Source organism: Pteropus alecto, unplaced genomic scaffold, assembly GCF_000325575.1.
Source record: "Pteropus alecto unplaced genomic scaffold, ASM32557v1 scaffold28, whole genome shotgun sequence".
NCBI classification, from domain to species: domain Eukaryota; kingdom Metazoa; phylum Chordata; class Mammalia; order Chiroptera; family Pteropodidae; genus Pteropus; species Pteropus alecto.
In genome coordinates, this window is record NW_006441063.1 from 3,959,039 (window position 1) to 3,973,019 (window position 13,981).

At 43.2% G+C, this 13,981-nt stretch overlaps 1 protein-coding gene across 1 annotated transcript; it reads right to left on the minus strand.

Annotated features, from left to right (window-relative positions):
* Positions 1-479: 479 nt before the first annotated feature.
* LOC102887940 (ferritin heavy chain) lies at positions 480-11,878 on the minus strand. Its single transcript, XM_015594370.1, has 3 exons — positions 11,746-11,878; positions 7,862-8,100; positions 480-1,106 (listed from the first exon to the last, which is right to left on the minus strand). Exons 1-3 carry the CDS (start codon positions 11,876-11,878, stop codon positions 480-482), a joined length of 999 nt encoding a protein of 332 aa, XP_015449856.1.
* Positions 11,879-13,981: the final 2,103 nt, after the last annotated feature.

Consider the following 13,981-nt stretch of genomic DNA (forward strand, 5'->3'; position numbering starts at 1 on the left):
TTTAATCCCTGCCCAATCCCACTCTCTTCACTCTTTTTCCAGAGGCAACTGCAATTGTGATTTTTCAGGCCATGTTTTTATACTTTTACTATGCACATGCACCCATTCCCCAGGGCCCCAGACCACCCCCCACCCCACCCCTATAGACCACACTGTTTATAAGGGGAAGACTCATTTTATGTTTTCCAGGGTCTTACACAATTCCTTCTCCCTCCGTCCATGGAGATCCTGAGCTGCATGGGAATGGGGCATGGGTCCACGGAGACATAACTGGATACCTGCTTAAAGCTTAAAAGGTGAGGGTTCTGCACACACCAATCAACCAGAGACCTTTATTTACTTAGGAACCAATAACTTTATTGGAAGAAATAACAAAACAGGAAGAAAAAAACTTAAGTGAATGTTTTGCAAGGGCAGTACTGCAATATGCATGTTCAGTATGGTGACCCGGGGAAGTCACCCTGTGGCTATGTCCATGCTCAGTTCTTCTTGTCGCTGTCTCCCAGGGTAAGCTTGTCAAAGAGGTATTCAGCCAGGCCGGATTCCGGGGCTCCCATCTTGCGCAGGTTGGTGATATGGTCCCCCAACTCTTTGATGAACTTCACCTGCTCATCCAGGTGGTGACTCTCCAGGAAGTCACACAGGTGGGCATCCTTCTTCTCGGTTGCCAGGTGGTGCAGATTGAGCAGGCTCTGGTTCACATTCTTCTCCAAGTGCAAGGCACACTCCATGGCCTTCACGCCATTCTCCCAGCAGTTGCGGTCAGGCCTGCTGATGTCACGCAGACGGAGTTGGCCCCCGCGCTGGTTCTGCAGCCATATCAGCCTCTGGGCATGCTCCCTCTCCTTGCTCGACTGCTGCAGGAAGAATTGGACCAAGTGCTTCAAGGCCACCTGATTGCTGTCGAAATAAGAGGCCATGGACTCGTACACGTAGGAGGCGTAGAGCTCCAGGATGATCTGGTTGTTGACGGCGGCCTCACATTCAGGGTGGTAATTCTGACGCACATATGACGGCGGCGGTGGCGGGGTCATCATGGCTGGTGATGCAGGCGCAGCGGGAACCAAGGCCCAGGTAATGGGAAAGCTGGAGCTGTGAGGTGGGCCCTGGCCTCAGGGCGCTCTCAAGATGGACGAGGACGACACCGTCGAACGGGCTCTGTGGCGCGTTGTCGGAAGCCCTGACAGGAGACCGGAAATGGGGTCTCCTGAGCGCTGCGTGGAAGGGGCAGAGTTCTTTACGTTACATTACGTTATGTTACGTTACGTGCATGGGGAAGAGGGGCTGGAGCGCCGTGTTCCAGCTTCCAATCCAGCCTGGTGAGGCCCGGTTACTCTTAGCTGAGCACCTGGCATCTATTAAGTTTATAGTTTGGCAGTATTTCTATTTTTCGAAGACTTTCCATTGTTCTCTATTTACTCCTTTTTAGTGGCACCTTGTTCTCTTTAAAAATATGCATTGTCCTTAAAATTCTGAGAATATTAAATTGGATTTTTTTGGTAAAGTTGTCTTTGTTTCCTGTATGTGTATATGTGTGTGTACATATGTATGTATGTGTATATATGTATATAATTTTTTTCTTTCTAGAAATAGTCATGTTTGTTCATCATGATCTCCTCTTTCACTTTCTTGTAATAGTTAAAACTGTGTATTCATATTTAGGAATAAAGAGCACATTTGATTACCCTAAGTAATTAGCATGGATCTGGTCAACAGTATGATGTCCATTTCACTAATAAGTTTCTTCTCTGAAGGAGGGTGTCAATTAGGGAGTGGTATTGTATCTTTGGGGGTACATGGCATGGAGCTTTCAGGTAATATAGGGACCCTCCCAAATGCCAAAAGCTTGGCATTTTTTCTGACATTGGAAGACTTGTGGATTTCTTTTCTACGTAGATGTATCCTTTTGTTTGTGTTCTGCTGTGCAGGTCTGAAGTTGTCTCAGATCTCTAATATGGGTTTCCTTCTCGAATCTTTGAATGACATAAGTATATCCCCCCATCACTTGCATCATGAATGTGCAATGGATCTTGATAAAAACAAAAAATAAAAATTTATATGTTAAGTCGGTAAGACTCAAATGTTTGTTATGGCAGTCAGCCTATCTCGACTAATTAGTCAAAGAATGTGCTGGACAACTACAGGTTATACCTAACAGAGTTAGTGGGCTTTTAGCCTTTCCTCTTGGTAGAAATGCAGATCCAAAAGAAGAAAAGTGTTGATAGCCAAGTCATCATGCTCTATTTCTTTCTCTAAATTCATCAATAATATATATCAGTTATAGTCCCTTTTTCTCTCAAGGAGAATGGAATGAAAAATCCCTCAAGGACATATGAAGAGCAAGGAATAAGTTTTTCTATTTCCCTCAATTCTGGGAAACAACATCAGGCTAGTTCTTATGTGTCTGACATTAAGCCAATAACAGAAGGCACAAGGGCCAAGGACCATAACTGGCTGACTCTGAGCCAGTCGGCTGTAGTGAGAGAGATGGAGGTCATGTAGGAACAGAGGGGCACTCACTGGAACCACATAATTGGAATTTGTGTTTGTGTTGGGCAGTTCCCCAGTAAAGGAGGATGCTATTCCAGAACTGGTAGCAGGGCTAAGAAGAAGGTACAAGGGAAAGTGCCATTTTGTCCTATTGAACTGTGAGGTCCACAGAATTAGAGTCCTATATCTGTTTGTGTCTCCTACATTGGATAGCATGCCAGGCACTTAGCACTTCATTTCCTGAGAAGTTCTTCACTTTTGGAAAACAGTATAGAGAGAAAGGAGCAATAAAAGTGGACTCAGAAAGCAAAGGAACAGCATTTTTGAGACATTTCTGGGGAATGGAAAATGGCTTCAACTCTCAAATACAGATGCCAAATGCTTTTGGGCAGAGTTACTTGGCAATGCTCTCTGTGAAGCCTGGCCACAGTGAGCACTGGTTAATAAAGGTGACCAGGGAGGCAGTCCTGGTTCTGTCACCAGATAATAAATGAAAGACTCGATGAATCCTTGCCAGACTAGGTGATTTCCTGTATTGTCACTAATCCTCACAATTCTATGAAGTAGGAATTGTTTTTATTACCTCCCACATGAGGAAACTGAAGTCCAGAATGTAAATTACTTTCCCAAGATGATATGGAAACGAGATTAAAGTCAGATCAGACTCTCAGGTACCTCTTTAATAAACTGGGATACAAACAGGACACTGAGTCATGTAATTTCTTGAGACCTCCCCCAGCTTTAAGTAATGTGAGAAGAAGAGGTGCAGACACAACAGGAAATAGCTGTTAGAATTCTATAGCAGCACAGTAACCCCTGCACCCCCACCTAGCTTTCTTGACACAGTCCTGAACTTTGGCAAGGCCAAAACTACACAGAATAATCTCCTTTCTCAGTTTCTACTAGGAAATGAGTTTAAGTAAATTTTTAAAAATCACAAAAGGCCACAGATTGAGATGGAACAAAACTTTTCCTCAGCAGACTGCCAAGCCTCTGAGCATGGATGGGATGAGAAAGTGTAGGTTCTGTGTCACTCCTCTTATGGGCTAGCTATACTCCCCAGATGGGTTATTCTTGATTTACACTTCACTGGTCTGATGTATAGGTAACATTTTCTCATAAATTTGTGTCTTTTGTCCTTTTCCAATGGAGGTAATCATTAAGAATTATTTCATCTTAGGGGTAGAATAGATACTTGGATTGCCTTTCCTCATAGGATTAAAACAAGTTTTCTAGAAAGTTATTTAGCACCTCTTTCTCAAACTTCTGTCCTTTAGTCAGTTCTCAAAATAACCACTGATACTTGTGTTTGCTTATTTCCAACTAGACTGTATTTTGTGAGGTCTTATGAAGATCATCTCCTCCTTCCATCTCTCAACAGTTTGGTTCACAGAAATCCCAAATAATTGCTTACAGATTGTATGTACCTCTTTGGTTTAACTGAAACACTTCTCAAATGTGGACCATAATTTTTAAATCTAGGAGTGAGAAGTGGGGTGGTATGTCAGATAATTTTCAGGATTCATTTTCTGCATTTAGTGGCCAGCAACAAACTCAGACCCATTTCTTGTAGAAACTAATGCACAAAGCAATGGGACTCATCATTGGTCCTTATCGCTCTCCTGACAGCTATTTTATGATTCGGCACATGTGGTTCAAAAATCCAATACCTCAGTTGCACTTTTTATTCTAGAGGGAATTCAGATGATTCCTTTATCACCTGTGACCAAAGGTTGTAGCTCTCTTGTGGAGAGTTCCAGTCTAGCAGCTGCCCCAGTGACCACTTTCTGCTCATCAAATGACCAGTTTCACTCAAGGAGGAGTGTCAAAGAACCACTACAGGAGGAAGGTTAACGGCAGACATCTTGGTGGTGGGAGCTGCTCTACTATTTTGTGGGAGTCTCAGCCTGTAGATAGTTATGCTGTTGTCCAGAAATGCCTGGGGCACTCACCAGGGCAGTACTGCTTGTGGCAGAGTCCCCATAGATATTTCCCCTTTCAGAATCAATGTAGTGGCTGCACTGGCCCTTGTGGTTCTTGTTATGATTGCAAGATGTACCTCAGCAACAACGATCAGGGAACTTTGAAAAAAAGCCAAAAGTTTATTACTCACATGTCTTGGAGGGTATGTGGCGTGCCTGAGGACATACAGTGCGATTGTGTGTGTTGGGGGTCGGGTAAGAAAGAGAAAACAAATGAGAGAGTGGAAGGAGAACTGGGGTTTTGCTTTTATTGGGGTCTAGGGTGGGGTGCCTAGGGTTTCATGGATTCATTCTTTTTGGGTGAATTTAAACATAAGAGTGGGAATAAAAATGTAGGAAGGGAAAAACGAGTGGTCAAATGGTCAGTTATCTAAGTCAATCAGAGATCTTTAAAAAAAAGAAACTTCAGGGGTAGGGTGACCTGGATCTTTATCTAGTCTTGTAGCTGGCTATGTATTTATTCAAGATAGCTGTCCTTGAAGTGGATGCCATGGTAATCAGTGATGAGGGGATTATATTGGACTATCTTCTCTTGATCAGGTTGCCAGTGTGAAGCAGATGGCAAGATGATCAAAAAATCAGAACAGAAGGGGGAATCGGAGTCAGGGGACAAAATAAAAAAGACATTGTCTTGGAAATTAAAAGCTTGAGGATTGCCAGAGATGACCAAAAGTGGAATTTTGGGGGTGTGTAATAATTGATATATTGGGTATGAAGGTCCAAGGAGGCAACAATTGAGCAAGATGAGGACCTGGGATAAGAGTTATATCCATTTAGAGGACCACTCCTCTGAAAATAATTAGTGTCTCTTTAAGGCCATTATGATGCTCAATGAGGCCAACCACTTGGGGGGAGTAGCCTAGATGAAAGTTCCAAACAATATAGTAATTTGCCCTTATCTGCAATTATCTGCAACTGAAACTTTCTGAGGTTTCAGTTATCTATGGTCAACTGAGGTCTGAAAATATTAAATGGAAAATTCTAGATATCAACAATTCATAACATTTAAATTGCTCACTGTTCTGAGTAGTGCGATGAAATCTTGCACCGTCCAGCTCTGTCTCTCTGGGACGTAAATCATCCCTTTGTCCAGCACATCTACACTGTAGATACTCCCTTCTTGTTAGTCACTTAGTAGCCATCTCAGTTATCAAATTGACTATTGTGGTATCGTTGTGCTTGTGTTAAATAACCCTTATTTTACTTGGTAATGCCACATTCACATAACTTTTATTACAGTATATTTTTATAATTGTTCTATTTTATTATTAGTTATTCTTATTAATCTCTTACTGTGCCTAAATAATAAATTAAACTTTATTGTTGGTATGTACATATAGGAAGAAACATAGAATATCTAGGGTTTGGTACCCCATGTTTTTAGGCATCTAATGGATATGGAGGGACTGGTGTATTATGTTGGAGAGCCCACTCACTGTTTAGTCTCCTGAGATGTAAAGAGAGTACCCTGGTCAGAGTTAGTAATGTCTAGCTATCTGAAGGGAACAAAAATATATTTAATAAAAAAAAAGAGATTACCTGCTTTGAACAGGAATTTTGGGTAGGAATGACCAAGAGGACTCCTGTGTAAATTTTATGATTGTGACAGCATAGCTGGAAGCCCCAGCAAAAGGGGGCAGTAGACCAATCAACTCAATCTCCCAGTGGGAGTATGGTCGGTCTCCCAGAAATATGTCCCCATCTAGATAGCCTCCATTGTTTGGTTTGGGACCAGAGAATGTGCTCATCTATCAACACTGGCTGCCGCTGAGGAGAGGTGGAGTCCCCTCACTTGAGCCCAAGTTATTAAGGCATGAATTCCCTGATAACCCGTAGTCATGTGGGCCTATTTAGCAAGCTGGTAGAAAGGGTCAGTACCTTGAAGCATCTGTACCGGGCAGAGTGTGGAGGGCTTAGTGAGGGAGTCTGTGATATTATTGAAGATGGCTTCTGATGTAGAGCGGTTAGTGTAAGTGGAAACGTGAGTAATGGTAATAGGAATTGGCGACTCTGCTAATTCCTTCCATGTCTGGGTTTCCCAGATGGGCTTGCCTTATATGAGAACATTATCCCTTAGGCATTGACCAGACCAAACCACAAAGCCATTTCCAACAGTGCAGGAATCTGTGAAAATGTGGATCTGTGATAGGCTCTGTCTTATGTACATTGTGTACAGTGGTGGTTCTGCCATTGGTGAAGGACACCAACTCCCCTTTCATCACAGACAGTTGGTCTCAAGGGGTTCCCCAAGTAGCCAGAGGAGGAGGAAGCAGGGGCACCCCTATCAATTCCACAAGGCTCTTGGGCTAGGGTCTGAACATGGGGGAAGCCACATCTTCCTGTAATTTGGAAAGGCTTTTGACATCAGGTTTAGCCCTCTCTTGAAGTACCATTTTCATTTTACCAAGGAGGCATCAGTGTCCATGCTGAGCTTCTGCTGGGAGACATCTCTAACCCAGGGCATTATATCAACTCATGTACAGAGTAGTACTAAGTGGGGGCCAATTAGGGCCTGGGCTTCAAAAAGAACCCAGTAGGATTCCAAAAGCTGGCACTCAAGGGGAGTATATAGAGCTGCCTCTGGGGGTAGGTAGTTAGTCTAAGACCCCTTAGGAAGTTGAGTGCTCATGTTTGGTTTGGAGACTCCAAGAAGTATAATCATGTGTGGCCAAGGAATGTGGAGCCAGAGGGGACTAAAGGTAAGGCTTGTTGAACTGCCTTCTGGGCAGCTTCCAAAGGGTGGCAGACTTGGTGTGATCGTATATATAGGGTGAAATATTAGTGAGAGATGAATAATGTGTTGCCTCCAGAATATGAAAAGACCTAGTATATGTTGTGCCTGTCTGTGGGTGGTTTAAAGATGAGTAATTGTTGGGGGAATTTCTTGGCCTTTAGAAGACAAGAAGATGCCCAGAAAGTTGACAGATGAAGGTGGGTCTTGGATCTTGTGATGGGCAGTTGCTCGGCTGTATTGTTGTAAGTAGTCTTTGAGGGTGTGCAAATCTGCCCATATCGCTTCCTCAGATGGACCCTTCAGCATAATGTCATTGATATAATGCCAAAAGTGGCAGCTTTCCTATTGTAGAGTGTTAAATCCTGATTGCAAAGGTTATGTGCAATTGCCAGACTGTTTAAATATCCCATTGGAAGCCCCATACATGTATACTGAACCCCTTCCAAAGTGAAAGCAAATTAGGCCTGAGATTCCTCTGCAATGTAAACAGAATAGAACATATTAGCTAGGTCAGTAACCATGAGGACACTCCTTGTGCCCATTGTATCTCCTCAATCAGTCCTAATATTAGGAATTGGAGCCTTATTCAGGGGAACCTGAGCATCAGTGTTTCAATAGTCAATGGTGACACACCATTTATTGGTGGCTGGCTTACATACTGGCCAAATGGGGTATTGAAAAGAGAGATTGTGGGCTTGATGACTCCCATTTCAATCATATCTTCAATGAAGGGGCATAGGCCTTCAGTGCCCTGCTTAAGTTGATATTGGGGAGTGTTTATCATCTTGACCAAGTGAGGAAGAGTCACCAGCATGCATTTGGTGAGTCCCACCAAGAAGGCCAAGAATTTGGGCTTGTTCCATGTGGCATGGCATGACGTCAGTGCAACCATCCCTGTAACAGGAAAAATAAAGAGCCAGGGGCACCATCAGAAAAAGCCATTTGAGGTGAAAGGTCCCCAAAGTTACATCGAATGGGTTTATATACCTTTGATTGTTTTACCAGCGATGTCATTTAGGTAGAAAGGTTCCCCTTTCAGGAATTTAGAGGGATTGCCTGGAATGACAGTGATTTGGACTCTGATGTCTAATAGGGTCCATTTTTATTGTCCCAATGAACCACTAGAGTGGTATAGGCATGATTTTCCCTGAGAGGTGGGAGAAGTCCTGGGTAACTGCCAGTTTCCTAGGTTAGGAGCTTAGGTAGTTGCCGGTTCCAGAGGTTAGTGAAGCGGGGAGAGGAAATAGTGGGGACTGGCTGGGGCAGGAGGGGTTAGAGGACAGCTGCGTGGCAAGAGGATGGACTGCAAAAGGGGGCTGTAGCTGGGAGAATGCTAGTTTTAGGACCTGGAGTTTAGAGACTGGCTATCCAGAGATTAAATGGCCAAGAAGCTCTATATTTCATAACAGCCAGTAGAGGTTCCTATAAGGGGAAAAATTAGATTGAGGGTCTATTGGAGTGAGTGGGGAACCCTTTCTTTGAGAGAAATTTGTTCAAAGGAGACCCTTCCAGATCAGCAGGGATGCAAGGGCATGAGTCTGAAGTATCTGGGTGTCCAAGTGGGAATCTCCTCCATGTCTACCAACCATGTCAATGCCTTCTGGTGCTTCTTGGATGGTTTCGACACTCCCAATAAAATGTAATAGCAATGCCCCCAAATTAGGAGGAGCATCCTATAAAAATAATTCTTTGGACTCAGAATCAAATGGGGCCTCTTCGGGATTGGAAATGAAAAAGGGTCATTTGGGTGACCATGGTTACAGAAATAAGAGACCCATTGGACCATGCCAATTTTTCACAGCAGGAAACGGGCCTCATATTAATGTTTTCTAATCATTATGGGCCTTAGTAATAATCACTGTGATGGAAGGATGAGTACAGCATCAGGCAATAAATATTCATGTAAGGAGAAGGAAGATACTTGTGTATCAGTGGTTCTAGGGCCCTTTGCCATCCTTTCTCCTTCCTCCTCACTAGAGGCCTCGATAACCCCATCAGCTTTTCCCTTGCTGGCAGGGGTGTTTTGTGAGGTGCATTTCTTGGTTCTGCCTCCATTCAGAGGAAAGCTGAGAGGACTCAGAATCTGTGACATCTCAGAGTAAATGAGCATATAGCTTGGATGGATCTTTAGGAAAGTTATGGATTTCAGGGTCTTTAGAGATACCTGCCAATTAACACATTTTGGCAGCAGTGAGTAACAGTTCAGAACTTGTTCCAAAAACCTGAAATAGCCAGTTAGCTCCCCTTTCTCCTTCCTGTTACGTAAAATCTTTAAGAAAGGTTTGAATTTCAGTTAAAGTATAGTTTCTGATATGTTTCTATTTCTTGATTTTCTCCTATTACGTTAATTTTACATGTTGTTACTGAAAAAAATGTATGGATGATATCACTGTGAGCCTTCTTCATAGGTAGCTGCTTTCCTTTCCACGGCGTCCCAATCAACCTCTCTGAGATTGGGATCTGTCCACTAGTGTGATACACACAGGTCTTTAAGAAAAGCCCCTATAACTCTAGAGCATACCAGAGTCTTGGAATGTTGGTATGCTGCAGCACTGATCGATGCACAGGAAGCTTCTATGCGCTTTTGCATTTATCAAGGAGCTGGTGTACCTCCTCTAGATTTTTAAGAGTCACTGGCACCAGATGTTCATGACATTAGTATTTTTAGCAACATTACCCCTGGGATTAGGCCCATAGTATCCCATTGGGTTAGGGCAGCGGTCCCCAACCTTTTTGGCACCAGGGACCAGTTTCGTGGAAGACAATTTTCCATGGACCGGGGCCGGGGGGATGGTTTCGGGATAATTCAAGTGCATTATATTTATTGCGCACTTTATTTCTATTATTATTACATTGTAATATATAATGGAGTTATTATACAACTCACCATAATGCAGAATCAGTGGGAGCCCTGAGCTTGTTTTCCTATAATGATGGTCTGATCTGGGGGTGATGGGAGACAGTGACACCCGAAGTGTGTTGCTTATGTCCAGTCTTCTCTGTAATCTCGTTTTGTTCACCATCATGGTGGAAAACCCTGCTTCACAAAGATAGGATGTTGGAAATGCTAGCGGGCTTTTCAATGCGTTTGTGGCAATCTCAGGATATTCTGCCTTGACTTTAACCCAGAACGTATGGAGCTTTGAAGTTCTCAAGCATACTTTTAAGGTCACCCTCATTTGTGATCTCAAGCAGTTGATCCTCTTCTACAGACAAAGCTGATTCACCTGGCTTATTCAAAAATGGGTCACAGATCCATTCCTTCCCAGTTCGGGGGGCTTTTGTGGATGGGAAGTAATGTTCAAACTCTTTTGAAAGCTGAGACAGGTGATCATGCACCAGCTGGGAGAAAGAAGGCCCTGGCTCAGTCTCTTTCAAAATCTCTGCTAATGTTTGAAACATGTCAAAAATCCCCATGTTCTTTCGTTGCCCCCATAATTCCAGTTTGGCTTTGAATACAGTCACTTTATCTGCTGACTTGAACATAGTTGTCGTTCTCCCCTGAAGTGACAGATTGAGTTGGTTAAGCAGGTTGGATGTCACACAAGTAAGTTTTGCAATCCATTCTGTGTCTCTGAAATGTGCTGCTAGTAGTCACTGTTTTTCTAAAAGAAATCTCTGGAGTGGCTCTTGTAACTCAGAAACTCTCGCCAGTGACCTCACTTTAGAAAGTCATCTCACTTCTGTGTATGAGAGAAGATGTGTATGTTCTGTGTCCATCTCCTCACAGAGCTGCATGAACAGATGTGTGTTAAGGGCATGCACTTTCATGTGGTTGATAATTTTAATCACATCCTGCAAAACGTTGTTAAGTTCAGGTGACATTTTTTGGCTAGCCAGCATTCTCTATGGATGACACAGTGCATAGACTCACATTCAGAATTGACCCCTTTGACCCAAGTAGTGAAACCAGAAAGCTGTCCAGTCGTGGCAGCTGCTCTATCCGTGCATATACCGACACAGAATGACCAATTCAGTTTCCCTGATATGTAATCATTCAAAGACTTGAATAGTTCTGCAGCTGTGGTGTTGGTTGGCAACAAAAGTGCACATAACATACCCTCATGAACATCCTCCTGAAAAATATATTGCACAAAACAAGCATTGTTGCCTTGTCAACATCAGTAGACTCATCAATCTGGATTGCATACTATGGTGACTCATTAATCCTCTCTAACAATTGTGCCTCAATATCCTCTGCTATTTCATCAGTTCATCTAGTTATGGTGCTAGCTGAAAGAGGAACACGTGCCACCTTTTGAACTGCAGCCTCTCCTGACAGTTCACCACAAATGTCCTTAGCAGCAGGCAGAATCAACTCTTCACCAATAGTAAAGCATTTCTTAGCTTTAGCAATGTGGTTAGTCACTAAGAATGATGCTGATTTGGTTACAAGAGGAATGAACAAAGCCTCTATCATCTATGCCATCTCCCACCCTCCAAAGGCTTGTCTTTTAATGTAGGGTGCTTGGTCTCCATGTGGCAAAGCAGTTTTGAAGGTTTCATGGCTTCATTGGATAGCCGGTCACCACATATTACACAAAGCGGGCTTGGAGAACATGAACCACCTGTTGCAGTGAACCCCATAATCTAAGTAGGATTCTTGGTATTTACTTTTAAAGCCAGCTTTCTTTTTGTTGGCTAGTCTTAGGGTCTTCTGCTGTCTCGTCATTTGGTCTTTTCCCCTTTTCAAAGAAGCTCTCCAGTGACGTTTGTTTTTTATTCATTTCGGCTAAGGTTAGCCTGTGGGCTTACCAAAACTGTGACTGAGACAAGTGTGCAGTTCAGGAAAGAGGCACAGATGGAAGTGGTAAATAAAATAATGGGTGGGCCATGCATGGACTAAAATAAGTGTCAGGCGCTGGCTTAATGTGCAGATGCAGCTGTGCAATTGAAGTAATCAACTCACATGCCACTATAAAGCCTGCCACCAGATGCAGCTTAATTGTCACTTGCCACTCACTGATAGGGTTTTGATGTGAGTCTGAAAGCAATTGATTTATTATGGTTTCTGTGCAGTCAAACCTCTCTGCTATTGTTAATCTGTATGTGTAGCCACTCCCCAGTGCTAGCATCACTGCCTCAGTTCACCACAGATCATCAGGTATTAGATTCCCATAAGGAGCACACAACCTAGATGCCTTGCATAAGCAGTTCACAATAGGGTTTGTGCTCCTATGAGAATCTAATGCCCGATGATCTGAGCTGGAGCTGATGCAGTGATGCTAGCACTCAGGAGCAGCTGCAAATACAGATGATGCTTCGCTTGCTCGCCCACCACTCACCTCCTGCTGTGCTCCTCACTGTGTGACCTGGTTCTTAATAGGCCATAGACTTGTCGGTACCTTCTGTGGCCCAGGGATTGGGGACTCCTGGGTTAGGGGATGAATAGTGATAGTAGCAAGTGAAGTGGTGACACAGAGACCATAGGCCTCTGCTGTATTTCCCCTTTCATGGTGCCATTGGTTTTCTGTTGCAAGGCTATTTCACTCTTCTAGGTTAGGGAACTTAGTCCAGGTACCACCCACCGACTCAGTGGTCACAGGCAGAGGTCTCTTGTCCTCCTGACCTATGGGAATATCCTTACTTCGTGCATTAAGCCCAGAGCCTCTCCTTGAGTGGTGACAATAGCCTTGTGATCCAGTTCACTTTCCTCAGCTTTCCTTAGCCTTGAGGTGGGGAGGACTCTCGCATACATTAATAGTCAAGCAAGGCCTTTATAATCAGTGGTCTAATTTTGTTGTACAGCCTTGATCATGCTGCTGTGGGAAGCTTGTATCATTATGGCAGCAGTGAGGTTTAGGGATGGGTACCACAGGCAAAACGCAACAGAAGCAATATGTGAAAGCACAGAGCAGCACAACAGATCTCCAGCTAGTGGTGTTCCCTTCCCAGATGGAGTTAACCACCTGAGTTAATCAGTTAGTAAGCCAGTTGCAGCTAAAAGACATTCCCCTTGGTTATTTGCAAGGTCAATCCTGAAATTCTGCCAACTATGTCAATTATTTTGTGCCAGTCTCAGCCTATTGGTAGTGATGCTATTGTCTAGAAATGGCTGGGAACACTTACCTGGGCCTAAGGCAAGCCCTCACAGATATTTCCCCTTTATGAGACTATGTTGTAGCTGGACCAGTCTTTGTGGTTCTTATTATGATTATAAGATGTATCTCAGCAACAACTATCTGGGGACTTTGGGGAAAAAAACAAGGTTTATTATTCATAAATCCTGGAGGATACATAATATGCTGGGGCCACACATACAGAGAAGGAGGGAGGAAGAGAGGAGAGGAAGGATGGGGTTCTGCTTTTATTGGGGTGTAAGGTGGGGTGCCTAGGGTTTTGCAAATTCATTCTTTATTGGTGAATTTGAGTGGAAATTAACTCAGGAGGGGCAAAACAAGTGGTCAGTTAGTGATCTAAGTCAACTGTACATCTCTAAAACAAAGGAAACTTCAGGGGTGGGGTGGCCTGGCTCTTTATCTAGTCAGATAGCTGGCTATGTGTCTATTTAAGATAGCTTTCTTTGGAGTAGATGTCACTGCAATCAAAGCTTAATGTCAGGCACTTGTATTATAATAATAATAATAATAATAATAATAATAATAATAATAATAAACAACTATCAAGCACTTATACTACATCTACATAAAATGCCACATCTTATTTTATATCCTCTAAGGCAGAGATTGTCACAAAAAATAATCGAGGGAACAAAGGGTGTCCTTCAAATGCAAAAGTGTGCTATATGATTTTTTTCCAGTTTTATTAAGATAAA